The following is a 17,771-nucleotide window of genomic DNA, read 5'->3' as shown; positions in this document are numbered from 1 at the left end:
AAAGGCCTGGGGGTGTAGCTCAGCGGTTAAATGCCCCTAGGTTCAATTCCCATACAAAAAAAAAAAAAGTGCCCAGGTTCCCACACCTTGGACCTGATGGCGGGCAGGGACTGTCCCACTGATCTCTGCGCTGGTGTTTGAAGGTCGAGGGCTTCCCAGCCCTTTGAAGTATGCAGTGTGGGGGGCACGTGGCTCTCCCACTTCTACATTTTGTTTCTGCCTCCAGTTATCCATATGGGGCAGGGTCTTGCTACCGTGAGGACCCAGGGTGAACCCCAGGTGCCCAGAGGCCACCTCCCTCTCCCCCAGGAAGAAGCTGTCCACCTTCCTGCATGCCCAGCAGTGGAAGGGTGCCTCCAACTACGTGGCCAAGCGCTACATCGAGCCGGTGGACAGGGACGTGTACTTCGAGGATGTCCGCCTGCAGATGGAGGCCAAGCTCTGGGGCGAGGAGTATAATCGGCACAAGCCCCCCAAGCAGGTGTGTGGCCCCTCCCTGCCTGCTTTCCACTCCAGAGTGGTGGGGACGGGGATGGTGGTGCTCATGGGGCCTTTCTTCACCTTCTCCACAGTAGCTGATAACAGCCGCAATTTGTGGGGCACAATGAGCCACATAGTCTATATGCAGAGAGTCGTCCATTCCTCAGAATCAAGCCCTGAGGTTGGAATGTTTTTAATCACCATTTCCAGATGGGATCGTTCGTATTTTTGTTTGCAAATGATGGAAACTCACTTAGGCTGGCTTAATCCAAAAAGGGAATTCATCGTTTCATGCACCCAAAAAATAGCGCCGGCTATCGGCATGGCTGGATCTTGGCCCAAAATGAGGTCATCAGGACTGTTCCTCCATCTCTGGCCTGGGTGTTCCCCTGTGCTGACCACGCTTTAGGCAACCTCTTCACTTGTAGCAGCACGTGGTCCCTGGAGGCTCCAGGCTGGCTTTCTGTCTCCTCAGCATCCTGGTTAGAATGGCAAGACCTACTTTTCCTTAATTTCTAATGGAAGCCTCAGACTTGGATTTTTTTTTTTTTAATTTGTTCTATTTAGTTACACATGACAGCAGAATGCTTTTCAATTCCTTGTACACAGGTGGAGTACAACTTTTCATTTCTCTGGTTGTACACAATGTGGAGTCGCACCATTCGTGTAATTATACCTGTACCTAGGGTAATGATGTCTGTCTCATTCCACCATCTTGCCTTCCCCCTGCCCCCTTTCCTCCCCTCATTCCCCTCTGTCCAATCCAGAGTTCCTCCAGTCTTCCCTAACCCCCCCAACCCCTGTTATGTATCAGCATTCACTTATCAGAGAAAGCATTTGACTTTTGGTTTTTGAGGATTGGCTTATCTCACTTAGCATGATCATCTCCAGCTTCATCCACTTACCTGCAAATGCCACAATTTTATTCTTCTTTAAGACTTAGTAATATTCCATGGTATATATATATACCACAGTGTCTTTATCCATTCATCTATTGAAGGGCTTCTAGGTTAGTTCCACAATCCAGCTATTGTGAATTGAGCTGCTATAAACATTGATGTGACTGTATCACTGTAGTATGCTGATTTTAGGTCCTTTGGGTATAAACCAAGGAGTGAGATAGCTGGGTCAAATGGTGGTTCCATTCCACGTTTTCTGAGGAATCTCCATACTGCTTTCCAGAGTGGCTGCACCAATTTGCATTCCCACCAGCAATGTATGAGTGTGCCTTTTTCCCCACATCCTTGCCTTGCCAACATTTATTGTTGCTTATATTCTTAATAATTGCCAGAATTTGGCTGGAGTGAGAAGAGATCTTAGTTTTTTTTTTTTTTTTTTTTTTTGGTGGTGGTGGTGGGGATTGAACCCAGGACCTTGTGCATGCAAAGCAAACACTCTACCGACTAAGCCATCTCCCCAATCCCTTTAGAGCAGTTTTGATTTGCATTTCTGTAATTACTAAGCAATGTTGAACATTTTTTCATATATTTGTTGATTGATTATCTTCTGTGAAGTGTCCACTCAGTTCCTTAGCCCATTTATTGATTGGGTTATTCGTATTTTTGGTGTTAAGTTTTTTTGAGTTCTTCGTAAATTCTGGAGATTCGTGCTCTATCTGAAGTGCATGTGGTAAGGATTCTTTTCCCACTCTGTAGGCTCTCTCTTCATGTTATTGATTGTTTCCTTTGGTAAGAAGAAAACATTTTAGTTTGAATCCATCCCATTTATTGATTCTTGCTTTATTTCTTGTCAGACTTGGATTTTATTGGTTCTGATGAGGTCAGATGCTTATGCCTGAGCCAATCACCATGACCAAGAGAAAGGAGTACGCAGCTAGACCTGCTTGAGCCATGTGCTTTCCTTAGAGCCAGGAAGGTGGGCGTTCCACCCAGAGACTGGGGATGCAGCAGCTTCCAAGAAAAAGCAGGAGGAGTGGCGGGTGGGCACATTGTTGGCTCCCTGAGGAACTCAGAGCTCAGTGAGGTTACCCGACTTTCCCAGCTTGGTGGAGATGGAGCCATAGCTCAAATCCAGGCCTTCCCACCCTCTGCCAGGTTGACCCCTTCACTGGAGACCCCAGGGTTGTACAAGAATAAGGCCAAGCAGAACTTCCTGTTGCCTGTGGGCATTTGAGAAATTATTGCTTCATGCCTCTGCCCTGCCTAAATTCACAGCTCAGCCCCCACTGCTTGAGCACTTGCTGGATACAAGTCACCAACTCCTGGGCACCTCAGGATTTACTGAGCACCTGCTGTCTGCAAGGCCCTCGATTTAGCACACTTGGAGTAGACCTAAGAGCCACAGTTCCAATTCTCAGTGGCTGTGATCTCCTCAGATATTGGCGACATGCTGACCTTGATCTGTCCAATCCTTGCATGGCAAGCTCCTTCCCATAGTTCAGGTCTCAACTCATTTGTCACCTCCTCAGCAAGGCCATCTGTGACCACCCTAGATGAAGTCATCCTTCCACCCCCACCACCTCTGCCACTTTATTCTGGTTTGTTCTATTTTCTTTTCTTCTGAGCAGTTAGTGCTTTCTGGAAGAGTCTTGCGCATGTAGTTAATATTTCAGTTGCTGTCCCCCAAGGGCAGGGATTTGGGTGTCTAGTAAATAGGAATGTGACTGAGTTAAAGCAGGGAGAGAAGTGTGGTGTTTGAGCAGGTACTGGCTGCCCACACAACCCGTCCCACTGCCCCTTGCCCAGGGAGCCCTCTGGCTAACCAGGTGGCCCTGCCATAGCATCCTCAGGAGCCAGCACAGGAGGTGAGAGCCCTCTGAGGATTGCCCTTCCCCTCCTTGCCTCAAGAACCGCAGAGGTTGTGTTTGTAGAAGTTCTCAGCTCTCAGCTCTGGGCTTTTGTGACCTCTGAAACTGCTGTCTGCCTATCTGATGACTCAGCCTCCCGGAATGGTCATTTTCTTGGGAAATCCAGACCTGGTTCCACCCATGCCGTGGGTGGCACTGAGGGTGGCGGGTGCTATGGGTGAGCCCTTATGTAGCAAGATAAAATATATAAGTCACAGGTCTTCCCTACCCACTTTACAAACTGTATGTAGCATGTGTACATTTTCTCCTCTGTGTAGCATTAAACATGTACTTTATGAAAATTTTAGCCCAAGCATCAGAGTTCCTCCTACTTCCCCACTGCAGGGAGAGCACCTCTCTTTACAAGTTGGTAGAGATGACTAAACTCGTGTCTGCTGATGATACCTCGACTGACTCCCTTGTGTAGCAACAGTGTAATCTTTGTACTAAGTCTGAGCTTCCCCTCCACACAGGGAGGAAACTGAGGCACAGGTGAACCAATGAACTGCAGTTCACAGAATTAGTATAAGGCACAGGCTAAGTTGCTGGCAAACAGACATGCAAACGTGTTGGCGGAAATGGTTTCTTTCTCACTCATGCAACAGTCCTGCTTTGGGGTGGCTTGAGGTGGGCAGGTGCCTCACCTCCTGAGAGTCATCCGGAGGCCTGGTTCCTTCTGTCTTGTAGCTCTGCCATCTCTGGGGTTGCTGTGGGCCACAGGTCCATTCTGGCTCGCAGGCAGCACCCACATTGCAGGGAAGGCTGGAGCTATAGCATTGCGGCTGCTCTCTTCCCATTGGCTGGGTGTGGTCACGTGACTGCCCTAGCTGCAAGGGAGGCCAGGCAATACCATCCCTTTATGATGCATCCTGGGGATAATTAGTTCTGCCACAGACAGTTGGGAAGTGGTGGAACCCAGGCTCAGAGCCTAGATGGAGGAAGGTGCCCGCCAGGCCTGCCCTTCCACCCGACCCCACTCTCTGACCTCCCCCCAGGTGGACATCATGCAGATGTGCATCATCGAGCTGAAGGAGAGACCCGGCCAGCCACTCTTCCACCTGGAGCACTACATCGAGGGCAAGTACATCAAGTACAACTCTAACTCGGGCTTTGTCCGCGATGACAACATCCGCCTGACTCCGCAGGTGAGGCCCCGGCTTGCTCTGCATACACCCACACTCTCCACCCACCCCAGCCCTTTGGAGTGAAGCCTGACCACGCTCAGCCCTAGAAAGGAAGATCCTGTGGGAATAAGCCCCCACCGCCCCAGAGTCCTTGGAGGGTCCTGAAGAAGATTCTGTTACCCGACACCTGTCATCCCATGCCAGCTTCTACCAGCAGACCTAAGTTAGCCACAGGATTTGCATCCCCAAGGTCCCTGCAGAACTGAACAGGCCTCCTGCCTCTATCCTGTCCTCTGTACAATTGCCCTTTGCAGAGAAAGCACCCCAACATGGGCGGAGTGGGGATGGTACACACCCCAGCCACTGCAGTGACTGCCCAGCATCTGCACAGTTCACAGCCTGGGCTCTTACAACCTCCTTTTCTATCTGATCCCACAGGCCTTCAGCCACTTCACATTTGAGCGTTCTGGCCATCAGCTGATTGTGGTGGACATCCAGGGTGTGGGTGACCTCTACACTGACCCACAGATCCACACGGAGATGGGCACAGACTTTGGAGATGGAAACCTAGGTCAGTGGGAAAACTGGAATGTCCTTGCTTCTAGCCTCTGCAAGTTCTTTACTCACCCAAAGAAACAGACCGAGGCAGCAGATGGGCCTTCCCAAGTTCATCGGGTTGGGAACCTGGGATCTCTGACCCTCACTTCCAGCTCAGCATGTTTCCATCCACCTATGTGGCCAGGCTGTCTCTCCCCTGTTCTGTGCAAAGCGACACTGCAGATACCCCTGTTCTGTCCACAGGAGTCCGAGGGATGGCTCTCTTCTTCCACTCTCATGCCTGCAACCGAATATGCAAGAGCATGGGCCTCACTCCTTTCGACCTCTCACCCCAGGAGCAGGACGCACTGAATCAGAACACCAAGCTGCTGGTGGGTGCCCAGGGTGAACCCCCTAGGCCTGGCAGGGCCGAATTAAAGAATATCAGGGCTGGAAACATCCACCCCATCTGTTCCTCAATGCATCCCCTCCAACTTGGGGTACAGAGCCCTTCTGAGGGTCCCCCTAATAGAGTAGCTGGTATCTACTTGAGTTGGGTCCACCTGTGACCAGACTGAGGAAAACAGGCAGGTAGGGAAGGAGAGAGGTGTGCAGTGTGCTTGTGTGACATATTGACAATGAGAGACCAGACTTAGGCCTGGTTCTTTGGGCATCTTTTTGTGCGTGCAAGAAGAGATCACCCCACTGTACCCCTGCTTACATGGAGCAGATGCAGAATATTGGCAAAGACCAGCTTGGGGTTCTGGACATATAATGGAATATATTGTCCAGCTCAGGGCTGCAAAGTATGGCCTTACTTTATGGGATGCTGGCTGGCAGACCTCTGAGATCTGTTCCATGTGCCCCTTCTTGGATACCATGGGGTTAATCCTGCATGAATTCTCTTTTTTTTTTTTTTTTTTCAATTTTCTATTGAGCATGTGTAAGAGCAAAGCTGGAAGGGCTTCAGGGATAGAGAGGGAACAACAGAAAGAACAGAAAGAGCCCTTTATTCCCCACAGAGCGACTACGTGATATAAGTGTCCCTGTTACTATCCCCAGCAATCAGCCAAGACCATCTTAAGGGGGACAGAGGAAAAGTGTGGGAGCCCCCGAGTGAGGACCCTCTCTGGCAGCCGGCCCCCGCTGCTCCTCCGCCTTTCAGAGAACTCTGGAGATGAGAACATGAGTGACGTGACCTTCGACTCTCTCCCTTCCTCCCCATCTTCAGCCACACCACACAGCCAGAAACTGGACCACCTCCGTGAGTGACAATCTGGTGTTCAGTCATTGTGATTGGAGGGCGCAGGCTCTGGGTAGAGCAGAGCTGAACTGGTTTTCATTCCTGTTAGTAAATCAGACATGCTAATCAAAAAGGTTCACTGCCCAGATGGTTTTATGGGTGAGTTCTTTGAATGAACTTTCAAGAAATAGGTCATCCAAATGCTATAGAAACAACCCCTATCGTAGAAAACGTGGCGACAGTTTTCTGTGTGTTTTATGAAACTAGTAAGACCCTTATGCCAAAATCTGACAAAACACCAAAAGAAAAAACCCAGAAAATTATATTATATCCCAACCTCATATAGACAACATAAAAATTCTGAATAAAGTATTAACAAATAAAAGTGAATAGTGTCATAAAAGGAATAGTTTGTCATAGTTGAATATGAGACTTGTTCAACTTTAGGACAGCTGTTAACAGCACATTAATAGATCACAGGAGAAAAGTGGAGTCTTTATTTTCTGAATTTGAGTGGTAGTTTCTTTTTTTTTTTTTTTTTTTTTTTTGCGGTGCTGGGGATTGAACTCAGGGCCTTAGTGCTTGTGAGGCAAGCACTCTACCAACTGAGCTATCTCCCCAGCCCAGTGGTAGCTTTCTGATGGTGTGGTTTTGATATCTGCAGGAAAGAGAGGGGTTGAGGCTGACCCCAAGGTTTCAGCCTGAAGAATTGGAAGGGTGATGTCACCATTTGTTCACTGGGGAAGGATGTGAAGGTGCAACTCTAGAGCAGGGAAGGAGAATTTTAATGTCAAAGTAGCCTTTTAGAGGTCTCCATTGGAAGACCTTTGGAATAGTCTGGAGCAGGGGTCAACAAACTTTTTCCTAAAAGGTCAGAGAGTTTTAAAAAAATAATTTTTTTTTTTTTTTTAATGGGTCTTGCTGTATTATCGCCCAGGTTGGCCTGGAACTGGTTGTGAACCTCCCACCTCAGCCAAGTAGGTTGCACTACAGTCATGTGTCACCACACCCAGCCAGAGTAAATATTCTAAGCGTTACAGGCCATGTGGTCTTTGTGTTCGCAGCCCGAAAACACAATACTGAAGTGAACGAATGTGGCTGTGTTCCAGTAAAGTTCTGCTTACAGACTCCGAGTCTTAAATCGCGTGTAATTTTTGCATGTCACCCCATGCATATCTTCTTTTGAGATTTGTTTTGTTTTGTTTTGTTTGAGATGGAGTCTTACTATGTTGCCCAGGCTCACCTGGAACTCCTGAGTTCAAGTGATCCTTCTGCCCAGCCTCCTGAGGAGCTGGGACTATAGGCATGTGCCACCATGCTCAGCTAGTCTTTTGATTTTTTTTTTCAACTATTTAAAAATGTAAAAACCACTTTTACCACTTTAGTGTGTGTGTGTGTGTGTGTGTGTGTGTGTGTGTGTGTGTGTGCTGGGGATGGAACCCCACACACTCTACCACTGAGCTCTGCCCCCAGCACCCAGACTTTATCAAAATAGGCAGCCAGACAGATTTGACTCAAGAGAGCTTAGGTCAGGAGATAAATAGGAAACTACCAGAAGATGGTTGGTTTTGAAGCCATCTGAGACCCACTTAATGGGCCCCAAAGTACATACGATTTTTCTTTCTTCCCAACTGCACTTAATTCAGAGCTGAGCATGTGACAGACACATTACAGGTAAATCGCATTATGACTTGAGGAGACACAGAGTGAAACTGCTTGCTCAGGACTCTGTAGTTTGCAAGACGTAGACTTAGAACTAAGTTCTCAAGAAAGAACTGAAGTCGGTCCCCCAGGGTCTGATCACATTCTTCTCCCATTTTGTACCTTTCTTTAAAAATTACAAATAACTGGGCCACATGACTCAGACCTGTAATCCCAGTAGCTCAGGAGGCTGAGGCAGGAGGATTGAGAGTTCAAAGTCAGCCTCAGCAATTTAGTGAGGCCTGGGGATGAGGCTCAGTGGTTAAGTGCCCCTGGGTTCAATCCTCAGTACAAAACAAGATTAAAAATGCAAGCTTGGTGGCCGGTGCAGTCTGCTGTAGACAACAGGTTTGTCTGGTGAATGTTCCAGCAGTGGAATCTGCACATTATCTCTGTTTCTTCCCGCCCAGATTGGCCAGTGTTTGGTGACCTCGATAACATGGCGTCCAGAGACCACGACCATCTCGACAACCACCGGGTGAGTGGAGAGGAAGGGGAGGTGGACACGGGCCCCGGTCCCCAGCAGGGTGGGAGGGGTGAGCTCTCTTCCACTGGGGACTGAGGTGAGCCTCCAGAATCAGGTGGTAGGCCAGCCCAGGTAGGCTCCAGGCAATGCCAGGAGGGCTTGGGGCCGGGGCAACGGGAGGAAGTAAAGGAAGCTCAGTCTGCTGCCAGGGCAGAGCTTTCCTCTGGGAAGAGCTGGGTCCCTTGCAGTTCCTGGAGATGGTGAAGGAAGAAGATTTCCAAATCAGCAACAGTAAATGCCAGGCTCAGCCCTGGGTTGGGTTTGGCCACACACGTGTGGATGCCTGACCCTGTGCTGGCCTCAGACATGGAACACAGAGCCTGGTGGCATGGTGCTCGTGGCATGGTGCTCTCGGGTGGATAAACAGAATGTCTCCTGCAGCTTCGGGTTGACCCAGGGTGAGAAACTAACGGTGCCGTGTTTGCATGCACCAAACTTATATTGTGGCATCAAAGTAAAAATTAAAACTAATGGATAAATGCACAGGTCACCATCCCACTTTACACTCCACTCTCAGATTACCCCAGAGGTCCAAGTTCATTCCTAGATGTTCTTCAGATATGTTTTTTTTTTTTTTTTTTTTTTTTTTTTTTTTGTTTTTTGCAGGGGTACCAGGGATTGAACTCAGGGGCACTGGACCACTGAGTCACATCCCCAGCCCTATTTTGTATTTTATTTAGAGACAGGGTCTCACTGAGTTGCTTAGTGCCTCACCATTGCTGAAGCTGGCTTTGAACTCGCCATCCTCCTGCCTCAGCCTCCAAAGCTGCTGGGATTACAGGCATGTGGATGCCCAGCTCTTCAGAGTTCTTGAATGGAAGGGGAGAGTAATATTAGGTGACATTTATGGACTCGTCACTGGGGATGGTTTTAAGGGTTTGGTAGATAACGTCATTTAATTCTCAAATTTTACATGGTTAGTTTATTTTTTATTCCTTTTAGAATAGATTTTATTCTAGAAGTAAAGTTTAGAATTTAAGAATAGGTAATACATTCTCCTGGTTCAGGAGGAGAAGGTACGAAAGATTAGCACGGTGGAAAGTCTCCCTCCCACCCCGTCCCTTGGCTTCCTGTCCCAGCGTTAGCAGTCTCTTGGGCCATTCTCTCACTGTCCCTGATTTAGAGTTGAAGAAACAGGCACAGAGTTAAGGCTCATGGTCACTTAGCAATGGAGCCAGGGTTCAAACCCAACCCGTCCTCTGCTCTCCTGTCCTTGCTGCCTTCTGTTCTCCACCTTGGGGTCAGACTTCACCTGTTTCTCAGGTGAGGAAACTGAGGCTGGGGGAGGCTGGCTGCTTCGCTGGGCCAAGGAACTAAGGTCTGAGCGAGGTTCTGTGTCCCATGGCTCAGGAATGATTCCAAAAGGTAGGACATGTGCCCAAGGTCCTGTGGTTCTGAGGTCCAAGAGGGGGTTGCTTAGAGCTCCGACGTAAAGCCTGCAATCCATCTTCTGCCTTTTATTTGGCATACTGAACACTTCAGGGTTTTTTTGTTATGGAAAATTTTACCTTGATTTAAAAAAAATTGAAAAATGTCTTTCCCCACTGCTGGGGATTAAACCCAGGACCTCAAACCTGCACCCTACCACTGAGCTACATCCCCAGTCCTTACATGTTGAAATCTTAGACCAGGCACTGTGGTGCACACCTGTCGTTCCAGCTACATGGGAGGCTGAGGCAGGAGGATTGCAAGTTAGAGGCCAGCCTGAGAAATTTAGCAAGACCCTGTCTCAAAAAATAAAAAGGACTGGAGATGTAGCTCAGTGGTAGCATGCTTGCCTAGCTTGCATGATGCAAAAACAAATGATAAATAAAATTTAAGTGATATAAAATGGTTTATTTAAATAAAAATAATAGGGGGTGGGGATGTAACTTAGTGGTAGAACACTTGCCCAGTGTGGGTGAGACCCTGAATTAAATCCAAGAAAGAAATGAAGGAAGTAAGGAAGGAGAAAAAAATAGTAATAGAGGAGAAGTATGAATTCATGGAAGGGGAGTTGAATGGGATTTGGCAGGACACACAGCAGGTTGAGATTTTAATGGTGATGTTTTAACTTCTTTAAAAAATTAAAGGGCTAACATAACTAAGGCGTAATGTTGAGTTGACAGAGTTGCGTGTTGGGTACATAGGTGTTTTTTTATTATTTTTTTTGTACTGGAGATTGAATCCAGGGTACTTAATGACTGAGTCACATTCCCAGCCCTTTTTACTTTTTTATTTAGAATCAGGGTCTCCCTAAGTTGCTTAGGGCCTCACTAAATTGCTGAGAGTGTCCTCGAATTTGTGATCCTCCTGCCTCAACCTCCAGAGTTGCTGGAATTACCAGCCTGCACCACCACAGCTGGCCTTATTTTAGTATTCTTTTTTTGGGGGGGTACCTGGTATTGAACGCAGGGCTCTCAACCACTGAGCCACATCCCCAGCCCTTCTAAAATATTTTATTTAGAGACAGGGTCTCCCTAGTTGCCTAGCACCTTGAGATTGCTGAGGCTGGCTTTGAACTCACAATCCTCCTGCCTCAGCCTCCTGAGCCACTGGGATTACAGGTGTGTGCCACTGTGCCTGCCTTGTTTTAGTATCTTGATGCTCTTTTGTGTGTTGAAATACTACTCAGTAGAAGAAAGAGGAGTAGAAAATAGATTAGATTACTAATGACATGCAAATAGGGTCAAAACTCAGTGTTGATAGGCAAAGACTGACATCTTCAAGATTTTTATTTATTTATTTTTTTGGTGGTGCTGGGGATTGAACCCAGGGCCTTGTGCTTGACAGGGAAGCACTCTACCAACTGAGCCATATCCCCAGCCAAAGATTCTTAATTATGCCAGATTCCCTTTCAGAACAGATTTAGGGGATTAAAAAAACATGCCCGGTGGCCTGTGCGGTTTGGTAGAGGGGACTTAGTTGTGGTGAGTACTGTTCCCTGGGCTGCATTTTATCCTTGGGTCATTGATCTTAGGCCAGCCTCTGTTTTCTGCTGTGGGTGGCAAGCCACTCCTAGTAATAGCTCTCATCGTGATCCACATTACTTTATCCATAGCCTTTTGCTGTAGATGCTAGAATGAATCCCCATAGCTAAGGAAACCGAAGCTCAGAGAAGCTGAACAACTGCCCAGGTCCCAGGTGGCAAGTAACAAAGTGAGGACTCCAGCCTGGGCAATGTGTCTCCAAAGCCCAGGTTCTTTCCATCACTCCATACTGCTTCCTGGTCTCCCGATCCGCCTGAGACAGGAAGAAGAACATGTTAAATGAAGAGATGGGACAAAGGGCAGAAAGCAGATGATTAGGATGTCTAAATGTCGCCCCCAACAAGTACTCAGAGAACCTCTGAGACCCTAAGATCATCTTCTGTCCACAGGACTCAGAGACCAGTGGGGACAGTGGATACCCCAGTGAGAAGCGGGGTGAGGTGGATGACCCTGAGCCCCGAGAACACGTAAGGATCCCACAGACAGTGAGAACTGAGAACTTTCTATCCTCCTTGGCCCTCCAGGAGGATAAAAAGCTAGAGAGGGAGTGCGAATGGGTCCTGAGAGTATAACAAGTAAAATAACAAGATTATTTCAGAGAAAGATAAACGCAGGGCAGAAGGTAAACTGGGCCGCGTGGACCAGGAAGGGGAGGAGGGTGGTGCCGTGGATACAAGGTTGAAAATGGCGGAGGAATCTCAGGGTGAAGCTGGAGCCTCGGTTGCTGAGAGGGGATGCTGGGCCTGTCTGTCACAGGTGGGAGGGCCCAGCTCCAAAGCTCGGGATCCTGGCAGTCCTGGAGAGACCCCCTGGGGTCGGTTTCCTCAGGCACCCTCCAGGCAGCTTCTGGTGGCCAGTGGCAGCCACCTCAGGATTTTAGAAGTGCCCAAATAAGTCTGTGCCGGTCTCACTGGAGGTCTGAGGTTGTGAATCAAAAACATGCAGGAGGCACCTGCAAGGACAGGTGTGGCGCCACCTCTCCAGTGGCTTTGGGCGGAGATGGCATCGCTTAGGGTCAGAGAGAGAGGAACAGGAAGGCCGTGTCCATACCAGCCCTCATTCCTGCCTGTGGCCCAGCATGCCTTTGGCTTGGCGGAGGAGGGTTCCAGCTTCCCCTTGGGGAGCCTGGGCCCATTCCCTGGGAGAAGAGGCCCCAGGGAGGCCAGCCCCTTCTCTGGAAGGAGGGTCACCTGGGAGGGCCGGGCCACTCAATCTCCACTTCCATCCAGGGTCACTCAAATGGTAACCGGAGGTACGAGTCTGATGAAGACAGCCTGGGCAGCTCCGGACGGGTAATGCACCCCTGGGAACTCTGGTCGCAGCTGCTTGCTTGCCTGTGGCGGGCTCCGTGTCTGTTTCTCCTCCCTCATGTCACTATCACCTGCTCATCCGCCTCACGTGTCCATTTTGCAAATGAGCAAATTGCCTGGGCAAATGTGAGTTCCCATCCTGGGGAGTCTATAGTTTATGTATTAAAGTGCTTGACCTGGAAGAGCCTTGTGCACATTACTAATCCATTTATTTATGTTTTTGGGCAGCGGGGGAGGAGGAGGTTTGCTTCCCAGGATTGAACCCAGGAGCATGTTACCACTGAGCCACATCCTCTGCCCTTTTTATATTTTATTTAGAGACAGGGTCTCCCTAAATGGCTTAGGGCCTCACTAAATTGCTGAGACTGGCCTCGAACTTGCAATCCTCATGCCTTAGCCTCTCGAGCTGCTGGGATTACAGGTGTGCCCGCCACGTCTGCCTAATTAATTTATTTCTTGCAGCCACTCAATGAGATAGGCTAAGGTTACTCATCCCCATTTTACATATGAAAAACTGAGATCCTAAGCATCTTTTCTCAGGTTCCCAGGCTAGTCCAGATGGCATATGCCATATCTGAAATGCTTGGGACCAGAAATATTTTGGATTTGGGGGGTTTTTTTGGATATCAGAGTATTTGCAGATACATAATGAGGTAACGTGGGGATGAGACCCAATTCTAAGCATGAAATTTGTTTATGTTTCATATACACCTTAGCCCCATAGCCTGAAGGTAATTTTGTATGACATTTTTAGTGCACCTACCTTTTGACTTCAGCCCATCTCATGAGGTCAGGTATGAAACCTTCCACTGGTGATATTATGTTGTCACTCAAAAAGTTTCAGATTTGGGAATCTTTCCAATTTCTGACTTTTGGATTAGGAATGCTCAGCCTGTGTATGTAGCGAGCATCCCAGAGGGTGGTCAGCCCCAGGCAAGTCTGGGAGTCCAGCCCTACACCTCACCTGCTCTTCTCTGCCGACTCCCAAACGCACCTTGGATCTCACCCATGTGCACCTTTGCTAAGAGGACGAGTCTCTGTCATCCTGCAAAGTCCTTCCTTCCCCTCTGGCCATTCCTCCTCAAATCCCACTTTCCAAGCCCAGATGCCAGCCGCCCTGACTCTTGCTCCTCCCAGAACACTGAGCTGTTTCTCAGTCAGGTCAGGTTTTCCCAGCTCTTTGTGGGGCAGGGTTGCTCAGCCACGGCACTGTTGACATTCAGGGTTGGACGGCTCTTTGTTGTGCGTTGTAGGATGTTTAGCACACAGTGTGCAAGTAGCCCTGGCTTGGTCCTGCAGGAACCTCTGGACAGCGTATCTTCAGCTGAGAGAAATGATGTGTTTTCTAAACCCACGCCCCAGAGCACCCTCTGACGTTGCCCACAGCCTCAAGGTATTCAGAGGAGAGCTAGTGGATCTGCTGAAGTCAGAATTTTCTGGTGCCTTGTATGGGGAAGTGGTTTAGTGTGTTTATTAATAGCTAAGGGAGAATTGCCTCTCTGAGCTGCTGCTGCCTGTTCTGCTGTCACCGAGTCCCCTGGTTGCTCTCTCAGCACCTGCAAGCTGGTGGCATTTGAGTGGTTAGAATGGGACTCCTTTGTCCAGTAAAATTTGACACCGGAAGGGTTTGTTCTCCCTCTCTTACCAGCAGGCTCCTGGGAAGCAGGGGCTGCTGCTGATGGGACGACAGTTCCCCCCCAGCCCCTCGCTTCTCTGATGGGGTCTCTCCCCTCAGGTCTGTGTGGAGAAGTGGAACCTCCTGAACCCCTCCCGCCTCCACCTGCCCAGGCCTTCAGCGGTGGCCCTGGAAGTGCAAAGGCTGAATGCCCTGAACCTTGAAAAGAAAATCGGGAAGTCCGTTTTGGGGAAGGTATTGGTGATGCGCATCTGGGAGCCCTTCCTGCACACCCGGGGGCCCCTGGCTCACGCCTCTCCTGTGCCGATGGCTTCCTCCCGCAGGTTGGCGGGGCGGCCCTTGGGTGCGGCTGCGGCTCCGCAGACAGCCGGGCCAACACCGCAGTCTGTGTGGCAGGTCCATCTGGCCATGGTGCGCTACCACGAGGGCGGGCGCTTCTGCGAGAAGGACGAGGAGTGGGACCGCGACTCGGCGCTCTTCCATCTGGAGCACGCGGCAGACCTGGGCGAGCTGGAGGCCATCGTGGGCCTGGGGCTCATGTACTCGCAGCTGCCCCACCACATCCTGGCCGACGTCTCTCTGAAGGTGAGGGACGCAGGCGCCCACCCCTCTCTCACCTGCCTCCCATCCTGGCGTTCACTCACCTGGCTCCCGGAGGAGGATGCATGCCACAGAAACATCCCGGGCATTGGTTTGGGGCCAGGTACTTCAAAATCAAAACTGGTAGACTCAATTTCTGGGCTTTGGGGAATCAGTGGCAAGTGACAGTCACATTTCCAGGCAATAATGACAGTATGATGGGAGAAGCAGAGACACAGGTGGAAACAAGTGAAGAAAGGCCCTAACGGGGGTTTGAGTGGTCCCTGCAGGCCTCCTGGTCATCAGCTCTGCCATATTCCTAGTGGCTAGAGCAGAGCCTGGCACTGGGGAGATGCCCGTTCACGCAGAGCGGATTATCTAAGTTAGACCCAAAGGGCAGTGCGAGTGAGTCGCTCAGGCAGAGGGAACTGCTCATGCGCAGGTCCAGAGGCAAGAGGAGAAGTTAGGTGGAGGCCGGGAGGTGGTCAGTGGGGCTGGAATGCAGGGATGAGATGGTGCAGGGCTTGGGGCTAAAGAGCAGCCAGGGTAGGGTGTGGATGTGCTGGGAATTGTGTAGGGGTCTCCTCCTTCCTGGTCGTGGGCACAGGAGGAAAGGATTGAATGGCTGGATCTGGCAGGACCTAGGAAATACCATCTTTTCCTGGGAGGGGTTGGGAGGCGGTGGGTGTGGTGGGCGTGGCTGGAGTAGAGGCGGGGCTGGGCTCAACAGCCCTCCTCAGGGCTTGACCACGGCCTATCAGTGGGTGAATCCCAGACTGGACGAGGGTGGTGAAAAACACTCTGAAGACCTTTACTTATTTAACTTTTGACTAGCTAATACACTCATGAGATTTAAAAAAAAAATGTAAGCTGGGTGTGGTGTCCCGTACCTGTAATCACAGCTACTGGGGTGGCTGAGACAGGAGAATCATAAGTATAAGGCCAGCCTAGGCAACTTAGATCCTGTCTCAAAATAAAAAACAGAACTGGGCTTGGTGGCACCTGTCTGTAATCTCAGGAAGCTGAGACAGGTAGATTGAGAGTTCAAAGCCAGCCTCAGCAACTTAGCAAGGCCCCAAGCAACTCAGTGAGACCCTGTCTCTAAATAAAATACTAGAAATAGAGCTGGGGATGTGGCTCAGTAGTTAAGCGTCAGTACATTCAATCCCTGGTATCAGAAAAAAATAAATAAATTAATTAATTAATTAATTAATTAAAAAAATACAAAGGACTGGGGAATGTAACTCAGCGGCATGGCATGAAAAAAGGATATTTAAAGGTCTACATTGCAAAATCTCCCTCCCACTCTTCCTCCCATTCTCGTTTTCTGAAAAACAAGTACAACTGTTATTACCAGTTTCTCATATATAATTGCAGAATGTATTAATTACCTAAGACTATAGTAACAGATTACTACCACCTAAGTGGCTTGTAGCCAGGTCAGCAGGGCCATGCTCCCTCTGAGGCGCCAGGGTTTGCTGGCAGGTTTTGGTGTTCCTTGGCTTGGACCATTTCAATCCCTATCTCTGCCTCCACATGGCCTTCTACCCATGTATCTCTGTCTGTGTCTCTTCTTTTTTATGGACACCAGCCACATGGATTTAGGGGCCTGATCCCAAATGGCCTCCTCCTAACGTAACTACTTACATCTGTCCTGAGGTTCTGGATGGATGTGAATTTTGGGGAGAGATGTTGTTCCTCCTATAGCACAGTTTTCCCCTGAGAATATGGAGTACGGATTGTAACGTCCACCTTCTTTTTTTTCCAAGGTTAGCATACTGCACACACTTTCTGTACCTTGCTTTTTTCGCTAGCCTTAATTTTCCACAGTGGCACAGAGAAAGCTTCCCGATTGTTCTATTTTTTAATTTTTTTATATATGTATTCTTTGGTTGAAGGTGGACACAATAGCTTTATTTTTATGTGGTGCTGAGTCTCGAACCCAGGGCCTCACGCATGCTAGGCAAGCACCTATCCCTGACCACAACTCCCGCCCCTGATTCTTTTTGACAATGTTCAATTGAATGGATATGACATACTTTAACCTGTGCCCTGCCAATGGGTACTTGGGTTGGTTCCACTCTTCTGCTGTGACTAGGCTTGTACACATTAAGTGGAAACTTCACATTTTTTTTGTGTGTGTGGTGCTGGGGATTGAAGAAACTTCACATTTTTTATAGATGATAAACTGTGGAGTGTTGGTACTTTCCTGTGGTTTAGTTGAATATATTATTTGGCATGCAGTCGAGGGAAAACCCACAGCTGTTCTACTCCCTATTTTAGGTGGTAAAGACAGGATTTTGACTTGTCTCTCTCATCCATCTCTGTGCCTCTTGGGGTAAGGACTGAATATATCTCATTCAACCAATGATGTGCTGCTAAACATTTTGTAGTTGGCTCTCAGGGATGCAGAGGAAAGCTGGGCCCATATATGTGTGTGTGTGTGTGTGTGTATACATATACACATACACACATACATGGTTTGCTGATATAAAGAATATGCAGCATATGGTTTACAAATAGCAATAAAGGTACTCCTGTAAATTCCATATTGTCAGCTGATCCACACAGAATACTTCATTGATTTTTTTGCCAACCTTCACACCTACCACTAACCTATTGTTGTAACTGGTGGAGGGGTATAGTCCTGACGTGAACCTTGGTTAATATTCTCATTTACTTGAATAAGTAAGAAAGTGTAGTAATGAAGACCTTTATTAGACCTGGAACTTCATTTGTCACTGATGTGAGTAGCTTCTTTCCTGAATCAGAGAATAGTCTTTACATGCCAGAAGAACCTTCCTTCAGTTTCCCGTGCTAGGCTCAATGGAATGGCCATAGAGGTTTAATCTGCAGTATT

At 48.7% G+C, this 17,771-nt stretch overlaps 1 protein-coding gene across 1 annotated transcript in view; it reads left to right on the top strand.

Moving 5' to 3' along the window:
• Eef2k (eukaryotic elongation factor 2 kinase) overlaps nt 1-17,771 on the top strand; it is a 60,612-nt gene that overhangs the window by 30,533 nt on the left and 12,308 nt on the right. The window contains exons 6-15 of the mRNA XM_047533288.1: nt 310-481; nt 4,282-4,431; nt 4,849-4,981; nt 5,212-5,339; nt 6,010-6,211; nt 8,302-8,369; nt 11,776-11,853; nt 12,616-12,678; nt 14,432-14,566; nt 14,729-14,917. Of these exons, the coding sequence (XP_047389244.1) occupies nt 310-481; nt 4,282-4,431; nt 4,849-4,981; nt 5,212-5,339; nt 6,010-6,211; nt 8,302-8,369; nt 11,776-11,853; nt 12,616-12,678; nt 14,432-14,566; nt 14,729-14,917 (1,318 nt within the window). The remainder of the gene's footprint in view (nt 1-309; nt 482-4,281; nt 4,432-4,848; nt 4,982-5,211; nt 5,340-6,009; nt 6,212-8,301; nt 8,370-11,775; nt 11,854-12,615; nt 12,679-14,431; nt 14,567-14,728; nt 14,918-17,771) is intronic.

This window comes from Sciurus carolinensis, chromosome 18, assembly GCF_902686445.1.
Source record: "Sciurus carolinensis chromosome 18, mSciCar1.2, whole genome shotgun sequence".
NCBI classification, from domain to species: domain Eukaryota; kingdom Metazoa; phylum Chordata; class Mammalia; order Rodentia; family Sciuridae; genus Sciurus; species Sciurus carolinensis.
The sequence above is the reverse complement of the archived record's forward strand: the minus strand, read 5'-3'. Positions and strand labels throughout refer to the sequence as shown.